We start from the raw sequence: 19,275 nt of genomic DNA on the forward strand, positions 1-19,275 counted from the left end.
AGGGATCCCTATTTATTCCATTTCCAAATCTACCTCTGAATTAAAAGATTGCTCAGGCAATTTTACTAAATCTTCCCATTAAACTACAATAATATATTGCATTAAAAGCTTACGGTTGAAAAGCTTTTGCCTCTCTTTTATGAGTTACTGGTGACCAAGTTAAAGTTATACATGAAAAAGAACTCTAGTTATTAAAGAGTGGAAAATAATGGAAAGCACAGTCTTTGAAAATAGCTGTCTTCAGTTTCTAGAAGGAAAAAATTGACCTGTGGCATAATACTAGACTGATAAATTATCTAATGAAATCCTTCCTAATCCAGTGTTCCTGATGACCTAAGGTTACAAAGTAGCCTTAGCTTAAACAGAAACTAATTTTTGAAGCATTCTGAAAAGAACTGAAAGGGCAAATTGGTATGTCTCTGACTGCTAGCTGTTTGCTATAAGCATATGGATGATAAACTCAGTTTTTAACATAATAGACTCAATTTACCAACATTTCCTAAAAAATCACTATATAGCAGGCACTGATCGGCATTTCATTTAACCCTCACAGTCCTATCATGTATTATTAATTCCATTTTATAGGTTCAGAGATGTTCAAAAAGATTATTTTATCCCCAAGATCACACAGCTGATGAGGGCAGGGCCAGCACTTGAGTGTAATTCTAGTGTAACTCTGCCTGATATTAAGTCACATGCTCTTTTTCCTATTTTATGTTTGCCACAAAAAAGGTTGAGGTATGTAAATATGGTAGGTATATATTTATTGTTATAGTTTTGTGTTCTAAATTAATTGAAAAAGAACAAAAACAAGAAGTAAATATGCTAGCAGTGGAAAAAAAGTTCGTTTTGTATGGTGTTTCTGTCTCCATGTCTCTCATCCCTCACCTGTCTGCGAAGGTCTCTTGTCTTCTTGCACATATTGTCTATTGCAATATTCAGGGTATTACTCCTTTCCTTTTTTCCAGTCTGAAAAAGAGGGGGAAAAATGGCATAAGCAATGGTATCAAATTACTCTTTATCACTTAGCAATTTGCTTTCTAAATTTCCTGAAAATAACAGCTTGAAAATTCAAGAATAGGTTTCAAAACTGCTATGATATTGCATATGATTCATGAGCACTTCACTTAAGACTAAGTAGAATGGTGATTAAAGCTCACATTATTTTCTTCCTTAAGCTTCTGTAATATTTCTGATACAGGGCTGGGTTGCATTCAGTGTGGCAGCCGGCAGAGCATTATCTCCAAGAAACTCTGATCTTCATTCTTAACAAGTCGACTTTTTAACCTCTAAGCATGCAATTAGCTTAAAAGCATTAGATGCCCAATTTGTCAACTTCTGTGGGAGTTTCTGAAGTCATTTTCATGGTGTATTGTGTAAGTTATGCAGAGCCATATTGGAGTTTTGCTAAACACTAAATAAAATATGCAGTGCAAATTCATACAATTTGCAAAAGTTGACCACAATTTTAGCTGACAATATTCCAAGAACAAATTGTTTCAAGTAGGAACTGGACGCTGTTTTTGGCTCTTTAAGATAATTTGTGCAACACCTTTTCATTTTTTAAGCAGAATAGTTCTCTGTTATATCCTTAACCTAAATCTTTAGGCTATTAAGCACACAGAGAGTCACCTTGGTTGGTATTTTCTACATATTACTTTTGTGGGAGACAACCGAATTGAATCTAATCATACTTTTTTTCAGTGCTATCTTGTATAAAAAAGATTGAAAAAAATCATTATGCGATTCACCTCTAAGAAAATTGCTACCATTTAAATTAATAAACTGAAAAGGGCTCTTGAGAGGACACCTTGAAAATCAGGACGGTAAGTTTAAGCCTCTGATAACTGAGGGAGTTTACAGCACAGACTCCATGAAGAAGGAAACTGAGGCAAAGTATAGCCCATTAGGCAGTGTGTCATATATTGCGCTCAATGACTACATTCACACATAAATCCATAGTTTCCAGTGAAAAGACTTCTTTACAAGAAGTTCAGGACCATCTGTACTCTATCCCAACCTATCTTTTTTAGTCCTATATTCTGTCACATCTTCTCAAGTACTATCCTTCCCTGTAACAATATTCCTAGTCATGTCTATCTCTTCTCCCGAGTCCTTGTATATATAATGTACTCTCGACTTCAGCAAGTGTCTACCAAAATAACCTGCTGTTAAAATCCACATGTTCCTCAATGGTTTCCATAAAGAGTTTTCCCCACCAACTCTGCTCAAGAGTAAACTCTCACCTTTCCTTGTTCCAACAGCACTTTGAAAATTTCCCAATATACTTGTTTCTATGCAGGTTCATCACTCTTACAATACTGTTAGCATCTTGATATTGACAAGCAAAGCTTATTAAGCTTATTTTTTTTTCTATTCCTGAAAGTAACTTGCAGATGACTTACTGAATGGTGTTGACTAGTCCTCTATAAGGACTAGTCCTCTTTAAGCAGGATGGGAATATTTCTCCCATTTTGAACTTTATTCAAAACACAACATGGTTTTATTAGGGGCCTACCAAATGCCAGGAAGGTGTCATACTAGATTCTTGAGGAGATTTTAGAATCTATCCATCAAGCACAGCTAAAATCCTCTACTAGATGAGGTTACTGGTACCCACCTAAACCTCAGTTACACCTAGATTTTCTCAGTAATGGTGTTACTGATATTTAAGATGGAAAAAAAATCACTATCATTTAAGATCATCACACACTGCAAGATGTTTGGCATCCATGGGCCCCTGTCTACTAAATTCCAGTAACAATTCTTAGGTACTATGATAGCCAAATATTGGTCACACACATTTCCAGATGCCTTCTAGGGGGAAACACAATAGAGGACTAATAAGTCTTTTACCACTTTTTCTTTTTGACAATGAGTGTGCAATGTGTACATGATGGAGACTGTATCTAGTGAGGAAGTGGAGAGAAGAGGGAGGGAGAAATAGAGATAAATAGATGTCAGAGCAATAAAAGCAATGGTGGCAATTACCCAGATGAAAGTTGTGGCTACCTTCACAGCTCCTATGCAGCATTATCCATGGTAGCAGTAGAGAATTATAAAAAGTTAATGCAGAGCCATGTAAGGCAATGGCATAAACAGATACACAATGGGCTATATAAGACAGTTTCTAATTTTACCTAAATAACCTAGCCCATATTTTCAAGTTTCATGCAGTGTAGCTTTGGTTGTCTCTTTCAACTTTATGAAAACAGATATAATCAAAGGAGTCAGGGGTGGGACAGACGAAGGGTCCCCGCCCTAACACACACAGGACATCATAAAGAATATGGGAGATTCCTGCTGTGTTGATCATAGAAACTCACTAGCTTCTGTGAGAAGATTCATCAAAACAACTAAAAGATGTCAACCTTCTTAGAGCAAGCCGCAGTGGCATACAAAATTTCAATAAAGGATGACAGGAGGCGACAACCTGAAGGGATTAAATAAGGACTATAAAGATGATTTCCTAATTTCTACTCAGAGCTTAATCTTAGTTAAAAGTTTTTCATTGGGTCAAAGACATTTTGTTCTCTAGGTAATAATAAACAGCCCCTATCATTACAGAAAGTATAAAATCTTCCCTTCTTCCTTCCCTGTATCCTCCCCCCAGCCCCCACCTTTCTTCTTTTCACCTCCAGCTTTTTATTGGGTCCTTGTTCTATTTATCCAGATTTATTTGGCTCAGTCAAGCCATTTTATGCCTCTTTATTCCTTTTGCATGGCATAAAAATAAATAAAGCAAGGAGAAATAGTCCCATCCTGCTTAAAAGCCCTCATTCCTTCTGTTTTCAAAGCCTTAACAAATCATCAAGCAATGAGCTAGGACTGAAGGTGAATTGTGTATACTGAAGTAAGGGACAGAAAGGGCAGGATATTAAAACATAACCACAGATAACAGTCAGAGTCTGCCTACATTCTAGGTGCTCAGAAGAGAGGATGCTTCTTAAAGGAGACTTGATAGGAGTCATCATTAAGTCAGCACAATCCCGCTAATGGAAAAGGTACCACTCACAGTGGAGTACCGGGTGAAAAACAGAAAACACAGCACAGATCAGCACTGTACAGGGAAGGCAATCACATTCCTCATAAGTAAATAAACTGTCAGGAAAGACTTTATTGAAAAGAACAGCTCTGAACATAGATTTCATTCAATGAAACGTCATTAAAAGTTTTATTGCACGTTATAAATACTGTCCCAGTGTGATCCAGGATTATAATCTCAACTATGAATATTCCATCAAATCTGTCTCACCATTGCTCCCATGTCACTACCACAGTTAATTGCACTCTCTCTTGTGGTTCCCTTAAAGCTGCCCACATATTTGGAAAAAGTCTCTTTATAAATAAGTTCTCCTTGAATTATCCTAATTTGAATGTTCCATCTGTTTTCTGTTGGGACTCTGCGAGGGAGAACTTTCTACACTGTGTTTTGTCCAACATAATAGCCACTAGGCACATGTGGCTACTTAAATTTAAATATAAATTAATTAAAATTAAAGAACATTAAAAATTCAATTCCTAAGTTCCTTAAAGTAGGCAATAGCTACATGTGTCTGGTGGGACTATAGTGTATAGCACAAATACAGAACATTTCCCTCATTGCAGAAAGGTATATCAGACAGTACTGTTCTAAAACATCTTTGTTTATTCAAATATATAATTAGGTTCTACTTTTATACAAGTCATCTTTTATTTGAGAATAAAATAGTGAGCAAGAAACAAAAAAAGCCCAACCCTCAAGGTGTTTACTCTAGAAAATAAATTTAAGGTCTAATTATGCTCCTTCTTCATTCTAAACACCATCACCCTATCCCCATTGCTGATGGAATTAATAGCAGACTCTTGATCATGGCATTCAAGGACCTACTCCCATATTTACTCATCAAACATTAATGAGATGCCTTAATGGGCCCTTTAAGTTTATTTATTTTAAGAGAGAGGGAGAGTACAAGCAAGGGGAGGGACAGAGAGAGGGGGGGAGAGAGAGAGAATCCCAAGCAGGCTTTGCACTGACAGCACAGAGCTCATTGAAGGGCTTGATCCCATGAACTGTGAGATCATGAGCTGAGCCAAAATCAAGAGTCTGACACTCAACTGAGTGATCCACCCAGGAGCCCCTGAGCCCTTTATTTTCTGCACAACACAACCACAACTCAGGAACTTTTCCCCTATTAAAAAACTCATTTTGCACTTTTGATCTCTTCTACATTTCTGATCATGGGCTTCTTTTAAGACTCAACTAAATTACTGAATTTTACATGAAGCTTTTTTTTTTTAATCTTCTCAGTTGAAATTCATTACTTCCATGATACTGTCTTATATTTTTATACTTCTTTTATAACACTTTGTTCAATAAACAATTCAATCTATTCAATACTTCTTTATTCTTTATTGTCTACTAAATACCAGGCACCATACAAGGACCAATGATACATTAGACCTAATGCCTGCCTTTGAGGAGCACACATGTCATGCTAGAAACAGACATAAACACAACATTTAATAGAGGTATCCAGGGTAACCCATGGATCAATGGGAGCAGCACTCCCATTAAGAATGAGGGAAAGATTCCTGAGGAGGTAACAGTTGAATACTGCAAGGCAGGTAGCAGTAAACCAGGAGAAGATAAAAGAGAAGGCCTTTCTAGGTGGACAGAGACAGATAGAGCAAAGGCAAAAGTCTTTAAAGAGTGTATGGTAACTAGCATAAAAAGTATGAGGGGAAACCAGATCCTGGAGGTCTTTGCCACATTAAGAAATAAGGTTGATCTCATAGACCACTAGGAGTCACAGAAGTTAAGCCAGTGAATGACACAGAACATTATTCAAATACATCAATCTGGCTGGAGTATGCACAATTTATTTAAAGAGATTAGGGACAAGGACAGGCAGAGGAGTTAGACAGTTGCAGCAACAGTGCACAGAAAGAGGAAAAGTGTTAAATTAATTCACTGGCAGTCAGGATGAAGAAAACGAACAGATTTAAGGACTCTGAGTAAACCGGGTAAGATGATGACTAGTAGATGCTGGGGGTGGGTGAAGAAAAGAGGACAATGTAGGCTGGCGTCCAGGTTTCTGTAGGTGATGATGGTGTTGAACTGGTCATTTTCAAGGGAAATCCAGGTCAATACAAGGATAATGATATCAGTTTGGGAACTGCTGAAGGGCCTATGAGGAGCTCATTTCTTTAGTAATCGCCCTTCGGTGAACTGCTTACCTGCATGCATCTCTCTCACTAGACTGTATCATCCTTGAGGGAGAGAAACTTCTCACACATAATTTGTCCCTCATAACATCTAGCAAAGCGCTTTGCACAGAGTAGAAGCTCAAAAGTTATTTCTTGAATAAATAGAGAAAAGAAAGACTGGATAAAGTTAATCTTTGGCAAATTCCATAACATCCCTGGGCCTTAATTTCCACACCCATAAAATGAAGACTTGCCCCAAATTGTTCCTTTATTCCTTTCTAATTTTAAAATTCTGTTGAAAGGGCCATGTTCTCTAAAAAAGCAGAATTACAGAATAATATTTTACTTTTATTGTACAATGTTTTTCATAAACAACTGTTGAAAATGTGTTGGAAACAAGGCATAATACAAATCTTTAATGGTACAAATAAAAGGAGACATTTGAACTAGGAAGGTCATGATGTTGACCTCAAAAAAACTATGAAGCTTCAAATACTAAGGGATATGAAGGGATATTAAAGCAAATGAAAATTTATCTAATTCATAATCAAATGAAAATGTTATCAGTGCAGAGAGGAACCCTGTGCAGAATTTAAACATCAAGAAAAATGTTTTTGTTGTTGTTTTGTTATTTTTTTCTTTTTTCTTTTTTAAATGTGTGCCATCGTATTCAACCTTTTAAAATGACACATTTCCCTTTAAATGGGAAATCTTCATCTCATGGTAAAGATGAAATATAATGCCTTTAATTTAGTTCTCCTCTGCAGAAATAGCTTTAAAAATATTTTATGCTTAACACTTAGCAGAGGCACAGATTCTAGTCCGCTTTTTTCAGGCATGAAAGACATACAAACAGATAAGCATAAAAAATGAAATCTATTCTAGAATGCCACTCTACTGAATGGCATGTCAGGAAAACATCCTGACAGGGTATACTAAAAAATATTTCTAAAACAAAGTCTGTGCCATAAGACTAAAACTAAAACAAACAAAGAAAAATTAACTTTGAGACTTGAAATGAGGTTTTTTTAAAATAACTTTATCAAGCACACAGGTTAAAGACTGCACAAGTATCTTGAACTTTTATATTGTTGGGGAAGTAAAATGCCACCCCGTGCAAAGCCTGCTGGGTGGACTGAGAATCAGTGAGAGGGAACCAGCTAAGTACTTTACATTTATTGTCTAGAATGCCATTCACAATAACTGTTCACACCTTTGCATATGAAGACATTGAAGGCTCCGTTAATTTAAATATCTTAATGTAGTAAGTGGTAGGATCAAATTGAGCTGTGTCTAATCTGAGGGTTTATCCACCATACTGTAACGACTTGAATGAGCTGTAACTTAAACCCAGATTAATATTTTATGTAAATTATATAAATCTGTTTCTTAAAAATAATGAGCAGAATAATATAGAAGTTTGTGGAGACAGTTAAAATTGTGTTTGATTCTGTGCTCTAAGATCATTTGACAGCTATGTGTCCTGAGCCAAATTACTTAATTTTTCCAACTCTTAGCTTCCTTACCTTATAAAAATAGATAAAATACAGTAATTATATTATACAACTATTATCAGACACTACGAGATGAAGGATAGTCAAATTCTGGCAAGTAGTAAAGGCTCAAGAAATGTTAGCAGTTATTATTATACCTACCAACAGTGTCACCATTGTTCCTAATGCTTGCACTTTCTGAACTACACCAGTTGGCTGTTTTCCTTATTCTTTTCCAAACACTAAACTTTTATCCTCGAATGTCCTGATGATCACTCCTTGTTCAAAATTCTTACCTCATAACTCAAAACAGTTTAAGCACCTCATCTTCTATTTCATCTTCTCTGACTTTCCTCAGTAAAAAATAAAGCATTAAAAATTAAAACCTCCTTGGGGTGCCTAGATGGCTCAGTCTGTTAAGCATCCAACTCAGGTGATGATCTCATGGTTCATGAGATTGAGCCCCGCATCGGGCTCTGCGATGATACTGCAGCAGGCAGAGCCTGCTTGGGATTCTATATCTGCCCCTCCCCCCTCGCAAGCATGCAGGCACACACTCTCTCTCTCAAAATAAATAAATGAACATAAAAAAGAAAAGGAAAACCCTGTCATTTGCATTTCTACAATTTTCCCTACACTTTTCAATCATAATGCTTGCAAAATGTCTTGTCACCTTCTATTTACACTCCGCCTCATCTTTTTTATTTTTTTAATTTTTTTAATGTTTATTTTTGAGAGAGAGGGAGAGAGAGAGAGAGAGAGAGAGAGAGAGAGAGGCAGAGCGAGCAGGGAAGAGGCAGAGAGAAAGGGAGACACAGAATCTGAGGCTGGCTCCAGGCTCTGAGCTCTCAGCACAGAGCCCCTCACGGGGCTCAAACTCAAACTTGAACTCAGGAGCTCAGGAGCTGTGAGATCATGACCTGAGCCAAAGTCAGACGCCCAACTGACTGAGCCACCCAGGCACCCCTGCCTCATCTTCTAAATCGTCAAGTCTTAACTCTAATCTTAGGATCTACTTCAGTGTTCTGCACTCAGCTAATGGCTATAGATAAAATAAATAAATGAAGAAATGGTTAACTACATTTTTATTGATAGTAAATAATATTCAAATAGTTTTATTTACATGTTTATATTTTAACAAAAGTAACTAATATTCACCCTGTTAGCTGTCATATGCTCTATCCAATCAGTATTTTTATTCAGAGATCATTGTCATTATTCCCTACAAGAAGGTCTAACATAAACTTGGCATGAGAATGAAATTTAATCTGTGGATCAGAAAATGAGAGCTCTGAAATAAGCTCCCTGGGTGACCTTAACCGAGTTGAATCACCTCTCTTGTCCTTAGTCTCTGCATCTGTAAAAGGAGGCCATTGCAGTAACTGATCTCTGGATTCAGAGTCCCTCCTGGCTCTAAGAGCATGTTCTCTGTTGATGTATATAGTCTAGTGCACCTCTAGTCTAGTACTGAGAACAGGACACTGCCTCCTGTTGCATGTGTCCTCGGACCAGAGATGCTTATGGACACACACCAAACATGAAACAGATATTCATGGGTTTGCACTACAATAAAAGTCAAATTGTTTTACTGGTGATGTTACTAACCCATCTTAAATCTCAGGGATGGATATAAACCACGGGCTTCTCTTTTAAAGATATTGCCTTGGAAAATCAGTTACACATACATGCAAGTACAGATGCAAAGGTCCACTGCAGTGACCGATAAGTAACTTGGCAAGAGACTGAAGAGTCAGGAGAAACCTCAGACTCTATTTCCCACTGGCTCTTTCACTATTTCCACCTCAAGCTATTCTGTTTTGTTATAGCTTGCCTCAATCCCTTCCTCCCATTTCCCTCCCTCTTCCTTCCCTTCTTGTCCTTGCCGCAAGCCCAACAAACTCTGGAACCAACACTGGTCTTAATAGGGAGAATTTGAAAAGATGGAGTTTATTAATTTCAGTGATTCAGCATTAAACTAAACTTGCTATGACCCCTGTTCTAATGGGTTTCAAATTTTGCCAGCTCCTAGGTCAGTGACTGTTTCTATAAACCATGCTATGATTACTATTAAATAAAGGGAATATATTCAAAATTGAAGGTTTTACTTAGGTTCAGGGCAGGATCCAAAGATATTGTGTACATTAATGGTTTCTAAATTCTCATCTCAGGACTCATAAGGTAAAAATGCAATCATACAGATAATTGAGTTATTTATTTATAAGAGTTGTCCTTTAATCTGAGCGTTTTCACTTTTTATGTTAAACTTTTGTCGTTACTTCTTTTATAAAATGATGGCTTTATTTAATGGTACAGTATCTTTTATTTTTATACTATTTTTGACATAACAAAATAATAGAAAACCTGTCAGCTTCACAGGTTTTGTCTTTGTGTGTGAGAGAGTGTACCTTCTTTGTTGTTTCTGTTTGCATAAATCATAGCTTTGGGGATTAATGGTTTAAAGCAAAGAAATAAGTCTGCCTCATCACAATCAAAATTGACTAAATCAGTCAGTTGTGGTATTGGTATACAAACAGATTAAAATAATGTCTCTTCTTTTGAAACTTGACTTATTGTCTCAGCTGTTCAGGACATTTTATATCAATTGCGTTGCATTTAAAATAACATTTGTGTTAAATTGCCATTAAAAGTAGAATAGGATCAGATAGATATTCTTCGAATCTTAGTTCCAAGACTAATTAACAAAGTGACCACATGCTAGTTAGGTAGGCTAAGCGTCAGCCTCCGCATCTATATGAAGATGACAATACCTGTTTGAGGAGTAGTTGTGTGAGTTAAACAAAATAAATGTACATAGACATGCAAGGCCGCAACTGCCTTACTACTGACATTTAATAAATTCTCATTATTAGCAATACAAACAGTTATCTGTAAGGTCACTGGGGGTATAGAGCAGAAATTATTTTTATTCACTGCTATATTTCCAGCAGTGGTTGGCTGTAATAGATGCTCCATATTTTTTTGATTTGAATAATTTCAAAAAATGACTGAACTGATAGATGAATTAATGAACATATGAAACACCATACAGACCTATTTAAGGAGGATTTGCCATGGTCATCAGAAAGACTGTAGAGATCATGTTACTGAGTCATGGACAATAGCATAATCTTCACAGAAGTCAATGTAGACAAAAATATAGAGAGCCAGCCAGGCCCAAGTTCACAAGTCCTCTTATTTCAATTAATGGTTAAATTGCACATCATGTCTTTACTGACATTTCATTTTCCAAAATCTCTTTGTTGAGTCATTGTCAAAGGTTATTTCAGAAGGTGGTCTGGCTCATTCTAGAAATCTTTTTGATTTTGTGATGCTTGACCCAGAAGCCAGCTTCAGGAGACTGCCTACCAATAAAGAAAACAGGCTTCATGCTAATATAAGGGCATCTGTAAGAAAGTAGAACATGATATTTTACGCTGTCAATTATACCTTGAGTTCTTATGGCAAATATCTTTTTTTATCATATTAAAAGCCACTGCCAGAGTCTAATAAGTAATGACATGGCATTAAACACATAGTCCAAACAAATAATTTTCCATCTTTTAAAAGGAACAACTGTACTCTAGCAATTTTTCTGTCTCTACAATGCTTTGGGAGGTAGAGTATTAAAACAATACTGATCTCATTAAAATTTTATCTTGTCATTTCTACAGTTTCTTACGTATAATTCTTATTCTTTTTATTTCCTGAGCCAGGTTTTCACAGTTTAATTATACTCAATATGTCAAACTTCAGCCAACAGTGAGCTTTATGTAGTTTATTATAGACCATCTAACAAAGTGTTTCTGTGGCTCATACATACAAAATATAAACCAGATAGATTTCCACGATTCTAATTATTGTTTTCACTTTCACCATTAACTGTACCCTGTACGTTGCAGACATGTTTATTTTTAATACTATAAAATAAAAATACCACAGATTTATTCTTTAATGATCAAAATAAACACTTTCTGTCATTGTTATTTTCAGTTAGAACTTTCAAGGTTCATAAGTCAAAGAGTCAGATACTGTGGCAAGGATAAAACTTAAAGATAGGTGTTACACTTTAAAGATGTGAATGGAGCTAGAGATTATTATGCTAAGCAAAATTAGTCAGAGAAAGGCAAATACCATATGATTTCACTCATATGTAGAATTTAAGAAACAAAACAGACAAACATAGGGGAAAGAAAAAAAAGAGAGGGAGGCAAACCACAAAAGAGACTCTTAATGGTAGAGAACAAACGGAGGGTGGCTGGAGGGGAGGTGGGCAGGGGAATGGGCTAATGGGCAATGGATATTAAGAAGGGCTATTGTGATGAGTACTGGTATTATATGTAAGTGATGAATCATTAAATTCTACTCCTGAAAGTAACATATAGTGTTACACTATATGTTAACTAGCTAGAATTTAAATAAAAACATGAAACATTAAAAAAATAGTTTGCACTTTAAAGAAACTTGGCATATGAAAATTTTTCCTTCAAAATACATTAGCAGGTAATAATTTTCTTTACAGTTGAAATTTCTTTACCAATAATATGATATAAATAGAGCAAGTCCTCTTAGCCTACTGAAAATAATTTTTGTTATAAAACTTGATTTATGTATACATCTTTAACAGAGAATAATCTCATAAGCATAATCGAAATTCTATGCAGTCAAAACAAACATTGACCTACATGGTGTAACTGAAGAAGAACCAGTGACTCCTGCTTGAAAATATTCTCTTCCTCCCCACACTCCTACCTCCAGACCCTACACAATAAATAAAATTTTCCATTCTTCTTTTCATTTAAAATATTTAGCTTTAACTAACGCATCAAGATGCACATAAGGAATTTCACACTGATGTGCCAGACCAAGATAACGATTTTCAAAAGAAATAATTAAAAGCCAGTTACATGACTCTGAAACCTCAAATCTATAATGAAGATATAAAGGTGAAAATGTGTGGAGACTGGGGAAGATTTTATGGAAAGAATTTATATGAACAAAGCTAATTTAGGATTCCCATCCTCCTCCCTACATCCTTACCCACATAAGTCTGATAAAAGAGACTTCAGTGGGACCATTTAGAAAGTATGGTGTGAATCCCTGGCAGCTGAGATTCAGTGGGTAGGTGTAAACTCTATCTTGAGAAATCTGATGAGAGGTGGCTGGCTAGTTGCTGATGAATAACCAGAAGTGACTGAATTCCAATGTCTGAACATTTTCCATGCTCTAGATATGAGCCTCATGCAACAGAAAACTGGTCTGGGGTCGTCTTGGTTTTTTTCCCAAGACCATGTTTTTTTTTTTCTTAATCTTAAATCTACCTAGGTTAGTAAATAATGAGGAGTTATAGAAACTGCTGGATTTTGAGAATAAGCTGTCAGTTGTGGGAGAATCTACCACTCATATCAAGTGAATTACAGGTAAAATGTGGACCTCCAAGGAGGTCATGAAATTACCCATGCTTATTTTTCCATTTGCCCCTCCAGATCCACTCACCATCCCTTTCACCACACCCTCTGCCCCTGCAGTCTAGATTTCATACAGATATTCCCTTGTTCCCTGTTTTCAAGTGGATTTGGACAATAAGAGTCATAAGAGGGTGGGAGGGGAGTAAGGGTAAGGTATTTATCTTCTTATTGCTACTCTGAGGGGTTGCTCTAAGTTGACCATGTTTCTCTCTTGAGGAGACCACAACACTTGTCAGGCAGACTTCTCCATAAGGAGACCCTCTTAGGTCCAGGAACCACTCCCTCACTTGTTCCTTCAGGCCTGGATATGGGTGGGCTCCTTACAGTTGCTATGCTTCATCCTTTGTTGATCCCCCAAACTTGTCCACATCTATGTAAATAAGCCCTTTAATACATTTTCCTCAAATTACCAGCTTGACATACCCTGTTTTCTCTTGCTGAGACCCTAACTGACACAGTAAGTCTTGGGGGAAAGTCAGTTTTCAACACACAGGGAGCCAGTAATAGCTTTGCTATTCCCCTTACCTCCCCTCTTTCCCCTTGCTTCATGCCAGGAAAGGGGGATGGGAGAAAAAGCCAATGACTTCTCTTCCCCAACTATTGATTTCCTACCTGCAGTGGGCCCAAACTGTGGGAAATTTGGGTCCAATTTAAATCAAAATACACGTTTGGACAATTACATTCTAACTACTGATTAGAAAAAGAAAGTGACACAAAACACCTAAGATAACTAAAAAAAAATGTTTGACATTTCTTTATTTTTCTTCCAGGATTAGGCGAAAAATTTACTATACTGTATAAAATTAAAGGGATAGTGGGGAGGGTGACTGGGTGACTCAGTCGGTTAAGCTTCTGACTCTTGATTTCAGCTCAGGTCATGATCTCATGGTTGATGGGTTTTAGCCCACGTAGGGCTCTGCCTGCTCGGGATTCTCTCTCTCTCCCTCTCTCTCTGCCCCTCCCCTGCTCGTGTGTGTGTGTGTGTGTGTGTGTGTGTGTGTGTGTGATGGAATATTACTCAGCCATAAAAAAGATGAGATCTTGCCACCCTTTGGCAACATACATGAACCTAGAGGGTTTTCTGCTACGTGAAATAAGTCAAACAGAGAAATACAAACATTAAATGATTTTAGTTATATGTGTACTCTAAAAAAACAAAACAAATGAACAAACAAATAAAAAGCAGAAACAGACCCATAAATACAGAAAACAAACTGATGGCTGCCAGAGGGGAGGTGTATAGAGGGATGGGCAAAATGGGTGAAAGGGAGTGGGAGATATAGCCTTCCAGTTATGGAATGAGTAAGTCACGGGAATAAAAGGTACAGCACAGGGAATACAGTCAATGATATTGTAATAGCCTTGTATGCTGACAGAAGGTCGGCACACTTGTGGTGAGCACAGCATAATGCATAGACTTACCAAATCACTACAATGTACACCTGAAACCAATGTAACATTACATGTCAACTAGACTTCAATTGAAAGGAAAAAAAGTGACAGTGAGAGATAAAAAAATATAATAATGATATTTTACTTGCTTTTTGAACATCCTAGTTATTTGAGTTTTAAACTCCAAAAGCTGCCGTGGAAGCATCCACATGTTGGAAATCTTATTGGGAAGGAATAGTAGGAAGAAGGGGATTTGTTAAGAAATACATCAAATATTGACCATTCTCAGAGACCAAGCATCAGGGTGGTGTTTAAGTCATGCAACGGGAAGGGAAGCCATCAAAACAGATAAGACCTGAGGGCAGTTGACTCCAACTTAGAGTGGTATCCCAGACTCACCTAGCACTCTGCTAACAGAATGAATGATGCAAATTTACAATTCACAATGCGACTTCAAAGAAAATCCTTCTGTACTCAAATTGATAGTTCTAAGACTAACTCCAGATACATCTAAATTTTCTTCATTCATTGATGCAGAGAAAAAAAATCTCTACTCAATGAGTCAGAGAAGTGGGTTTAAGTCTTAACTTTTCCACTTACTGGATGTGTAAACTTGGGTAAATCACATGGTGTCTATGGGTCTCAGTTTTCTCTTCTGTAAAAGAGCGTAAAGGAACAGACTTCTTGGGGTCCCTTCCAGATCTGATCTCCATCTATCGAACAGTACTACTGGAGATACTTACTGCCTTCTGGCTGTATTTCCCTACAAGAAAGAACATTTTTGTTTTATTTCTTAAGGAGAAAATACTAGTGGAGGAATATTTTGAGTTCATTGGTCCCTCAAAGTGGAGCAACTTACCTGGTGAGTGAGGTTGGACACAAGTTGGGGAGGACTCATTTATAGCCCTCTCTTGTGGGTTTCTCTCTCTTTCCTTCTCTGGCTTGTCACTCCCTCCGTGGCAGAATGTAAATTCTCAAGGAAGTGCTGAACAATTATTAATTTAGGAAAGAAGGAATAGGAACCCGTTTTAGGACCAAGCCTAGTCTCCTTGTCTAGTTTTGTTAGTTCTAATCCCCCTTGAAGGGATGAGAGGCAAGTGACAGGCCACAAGGAAAGCACAAAAGTAGGCAGACCCTGGAGGCAAAAGATATTCTCATTCTCTATATGATCAGCAAGATTTAAAATGAAATATCATTTGGCCTTTGGCACATGTCATAAATGCATCTGCTACCACATCCTTTCAAAAATGCAAACATAGGGAGTGATTCTTCTACAGACCACTAGTACACAGAGATTTCTAAGGTCTTTCAGTAAAATTTAATCAATGCTATCAAACAGAGCCCTGAAAATATCCATGCATCTTAGAGGTAAAACTAAATGCTGTATATTCAAAAGGGAGACTATAAAATAACCATTTGAAATGTGGCTATAATTCCAAATAAATCACTGCCACTATTTTACCATCTCTTCAGGCGATTTATACGTCACTCTTGATCTTATGTTTGCAAGGCAAACTAGGTAACACCTTGGGTTCATTATTATTTGGTACCAAAAAAAAAAGTAATTTAATTAATGATATCATCTAATTTTGGTCAAGAGGGGTGCAGAGACTTACATGTTAGTTTTTTTGTTTGTTTAATGAACACTGCTCTTCTTCCCAAGGGTCAAGTTTCCCCTTAACTGAGGCTGTGCAAACTGGCCTCCCCAGCAGAAGAGACAGATATCTTGGGAGTCATAAACCAAGTCTCTCTGAGCTGGGGTGATTTGGACGTGGTGTTATATATCAGTTCCAGACGTCAGGGAAGACTGATAAAGCAGCACCGAGCTCCCAATGAAGCACAGCTGAGTTGCAGGAGATTGCTGTGATGATAATCGCCAGAACAAACCATAAATTCTGGACTCAGAATTAGAAATGGCCTGTAAACATCAAATAATGGGTGTCTAAATTGAAAATGAAACTATCTGTTGCCTGTAATATTTCTTGCAGTGTGGCTTAGAGAGTCAGTAAGTAAGAGACAGGCATGATCCTTTTCAATGTCTGCTGTTAGAAAGCTGAGGATATTAACTCCTCCTTCCATCATCCTCAGGGAAACAGCTAAATGAACTAGCTAGAAATCATGGGTCATAAAATACAGATATAACATTATGCAGTAAGAACATTACAGGTTAACAAAAAAATACAGAAACACACAAATATTGCATTTGAAGAACCATACTAGCAATCACTGAAAGAATGAACTCAAACAACTGCCCTGGGCCAGTCTTTCACAGTCACCTATATATAAAAAACCAAAACTTGATTTTCTTGCACCTGATTGTAAGGAGGTGTCAGTCAATTTGGTGTGAACCTAGATTACACAACTATTTTAAAGATATGGAAGTTGAGGGATCCTGGATAATTACAGATGGGTACAGTTGAAGCTGGACTATAAATATAAGAAATGTTTAAGTACTTTATTAAGTAGGTAAGAATCATATGTAATAAGCACATTTTTAGTTCAGTGGGATACTTTATAAACAACAAGTGCGTTAATTAGTACAAGCATGTGAAAAAATAATTTTTTTCTACCATTTTATAAGTAAAACATCTTTTCACTGTATTTATATGCTTACTAAAACTTTGTTCTTATGAAAAAACTAAAGTCAATATTTATGGATTAAAGGCATCTAAATTCACAAAAATGCACTATTCCTCCTGCTAAATCAATGTAAGCATACAATCCATTTAACAAGATTTAATTTTTATGACTTATGGAAGAACAGAAGATACTGATTCTTGTGAGTTCTTGATACTATAATTAAGTGGAATATTTTCTGTATTGATAAGACTAATATTGAGCATGAAGCAGTAAATGGTAATGTGGGGTGGGAGTAAAGGCAGTGTTGCTGAAAATATCTGGCAAGCAGGTGTGTGTGAGCACCACACTTCAGCACGGGCATAAGCACTCAGGCGCTAGAGACAGCAGGGTTAGGAGCTGCAGTCAATCAGTTGAAAGTATCCACATATTTAAGTAATCAGTGCTCTGGTATGTGTAGGATGCTGAATGTTAGCTTGGTAGTACTTGCTGCTGGGAAAGTGAAAAGATATTAAAACTGATACCTAGAAATTGCAAGTCATACCTGGTGACCTTTTTTTTTTAGTTGTTTTTTTTTTAATTTATTTTCGGAGAGAGTGAGAGAGAACAAGTGGGGGAGGGGCAAAGAGAGAGGGGTACAGAGGATTCAAAGAGGGCTCTGTGCTGACAGCAGAGAGCCCGATGCAGGGCTTGAACTCATGAGCTGTGAGATCATGACCTGAGACCATGACCTGAGCCGAAGGTGGATGCTTAACCCACTGAGCCACCCAGGTACCCCACAGTGATTCTTTATTAAGCATTGTGCCTTAATTAGGCAGTGTCTCTATCTAATATATATATAGTATATATATATATATTACATATATACATATATACGTATATATGTATACATATATATACATATATATACACATATATATACATATATATGTATACATATATACGTATATATGTATACATATATATACATATATATACACATATATATACATATATATGTATACATATATACATATATACATGTATGTATACATACACGTATATATGTATATATGTATATATATATGATATATATATCTATATATATATATTGATATATCTCTATCTAATATATATATATATATATATACACACACACACATGTACATATATATACACACACATACATATATATGTAAGAATATGTATATATACACATGTGTATATATACATGTGTATATACATGTGTGTATATATACATGTGTATATATACATACATACACACATATATGTATGTGTATATATGTATATGTGTGTATATATGTGTATATATGTGTGTGTGTATATATACATACATATATATATACACATATATATATACATATATATGTATATAAATATATATATATTCTCTATCCCCACCTCTATAACCCTACAGGCTGGGAATACTCAAGTTAAAGAGAAAGTAGGCTTATAGACAAAAACATCATTCCTGAATTAACAATAAAATCATATGTGACCAATATTTTCCAGAGTATATAGAAAAGAAAAGCAGAGGCTAAAATATACCAAAAACATAACAACAATAATATCAAGTGTTAATAGTTTACTTATAATGTACCAAGCACCGTATTAAATAATTATTTTCTATTTTGGGGATAAGCAAACTGAGGCTCAGAGGAGCAAACTGTTCCTCATAACACAGAACTAGCATATGATGAAATCAGGCTTAGGGCATAGGTACACCTGAACCTTAAGATTTTTATTGCTATGGTACATTGCTCCTATATTGCTAAAAACTTGGTTCTAAAAATGTATCTTACAGTTATTAGATTAGCATATATTAACTTAAAAGTGCTCAGATACAAAAAAGCAATATCCCAGCAAAGAAAATGCAGGCAAGAGCAGTATGAGACACAGAAGGGGACCATGGGGCAATGGAAGAAGAGGCACAGACTCATCCAGAACATGGTAATTTCTTAGCATCCTTGGTACAGAAGAACTTGCTTAATATCAAAGAACCACTGTAGAATGGTTTATGTGATGTCACAATTAATGTACAATAAAATATATATTATTCTCATCTTAGGGAATATGATTGGTCACCTAGTCAAATAATTTTATTGTACTAATAGAATTTGAACCAAAGGACATTTTCATGTTCAAAACCAAACCCTGAC

The 19,275-nt window shown here is 36.3% G+C and overlaps 1 protein-coding gene across 3 annotated transcripts in view; it reads right to left on the bottom strand.

Moving 5' to 3' along the window:
* CTNNA3 (catenin alpha 3) overlaps positions 1–19,275 on the bottom strand; it is a 1,807,132-nt gene that overhangs the window by 846,553 nt on the left and 941,304 nt on the right. For all 3 annotated transcript variants that reach the window (XM_058696469.1, XM_058696467.1, XM_058696468.1), the window contains one exon: positions 889–969. In XM_058696469.1, coding sequence (XP_058552452.1) covers positions 889–969 — 81 coding nt within the window. The remainder of the gene's footprint in view (positions 1–888; positions 970–19,275) is intronic.

Source organism: Neofelis nebulosa, chromosome 13, assembly GCF_028018385.1.
Source record: "Neofelis nebulosa isolate mNeoNeb1 chromosome 13, mNeoNeb1.pri, whole genome shotgun sequence".
In the NCBI taxonomy this organism is placed as follows: Eukaryota; Metazoa; Chordata; class Mammalia; order Carnivora; family Felidae; genus Neofelis; species Neofelis nebulosa.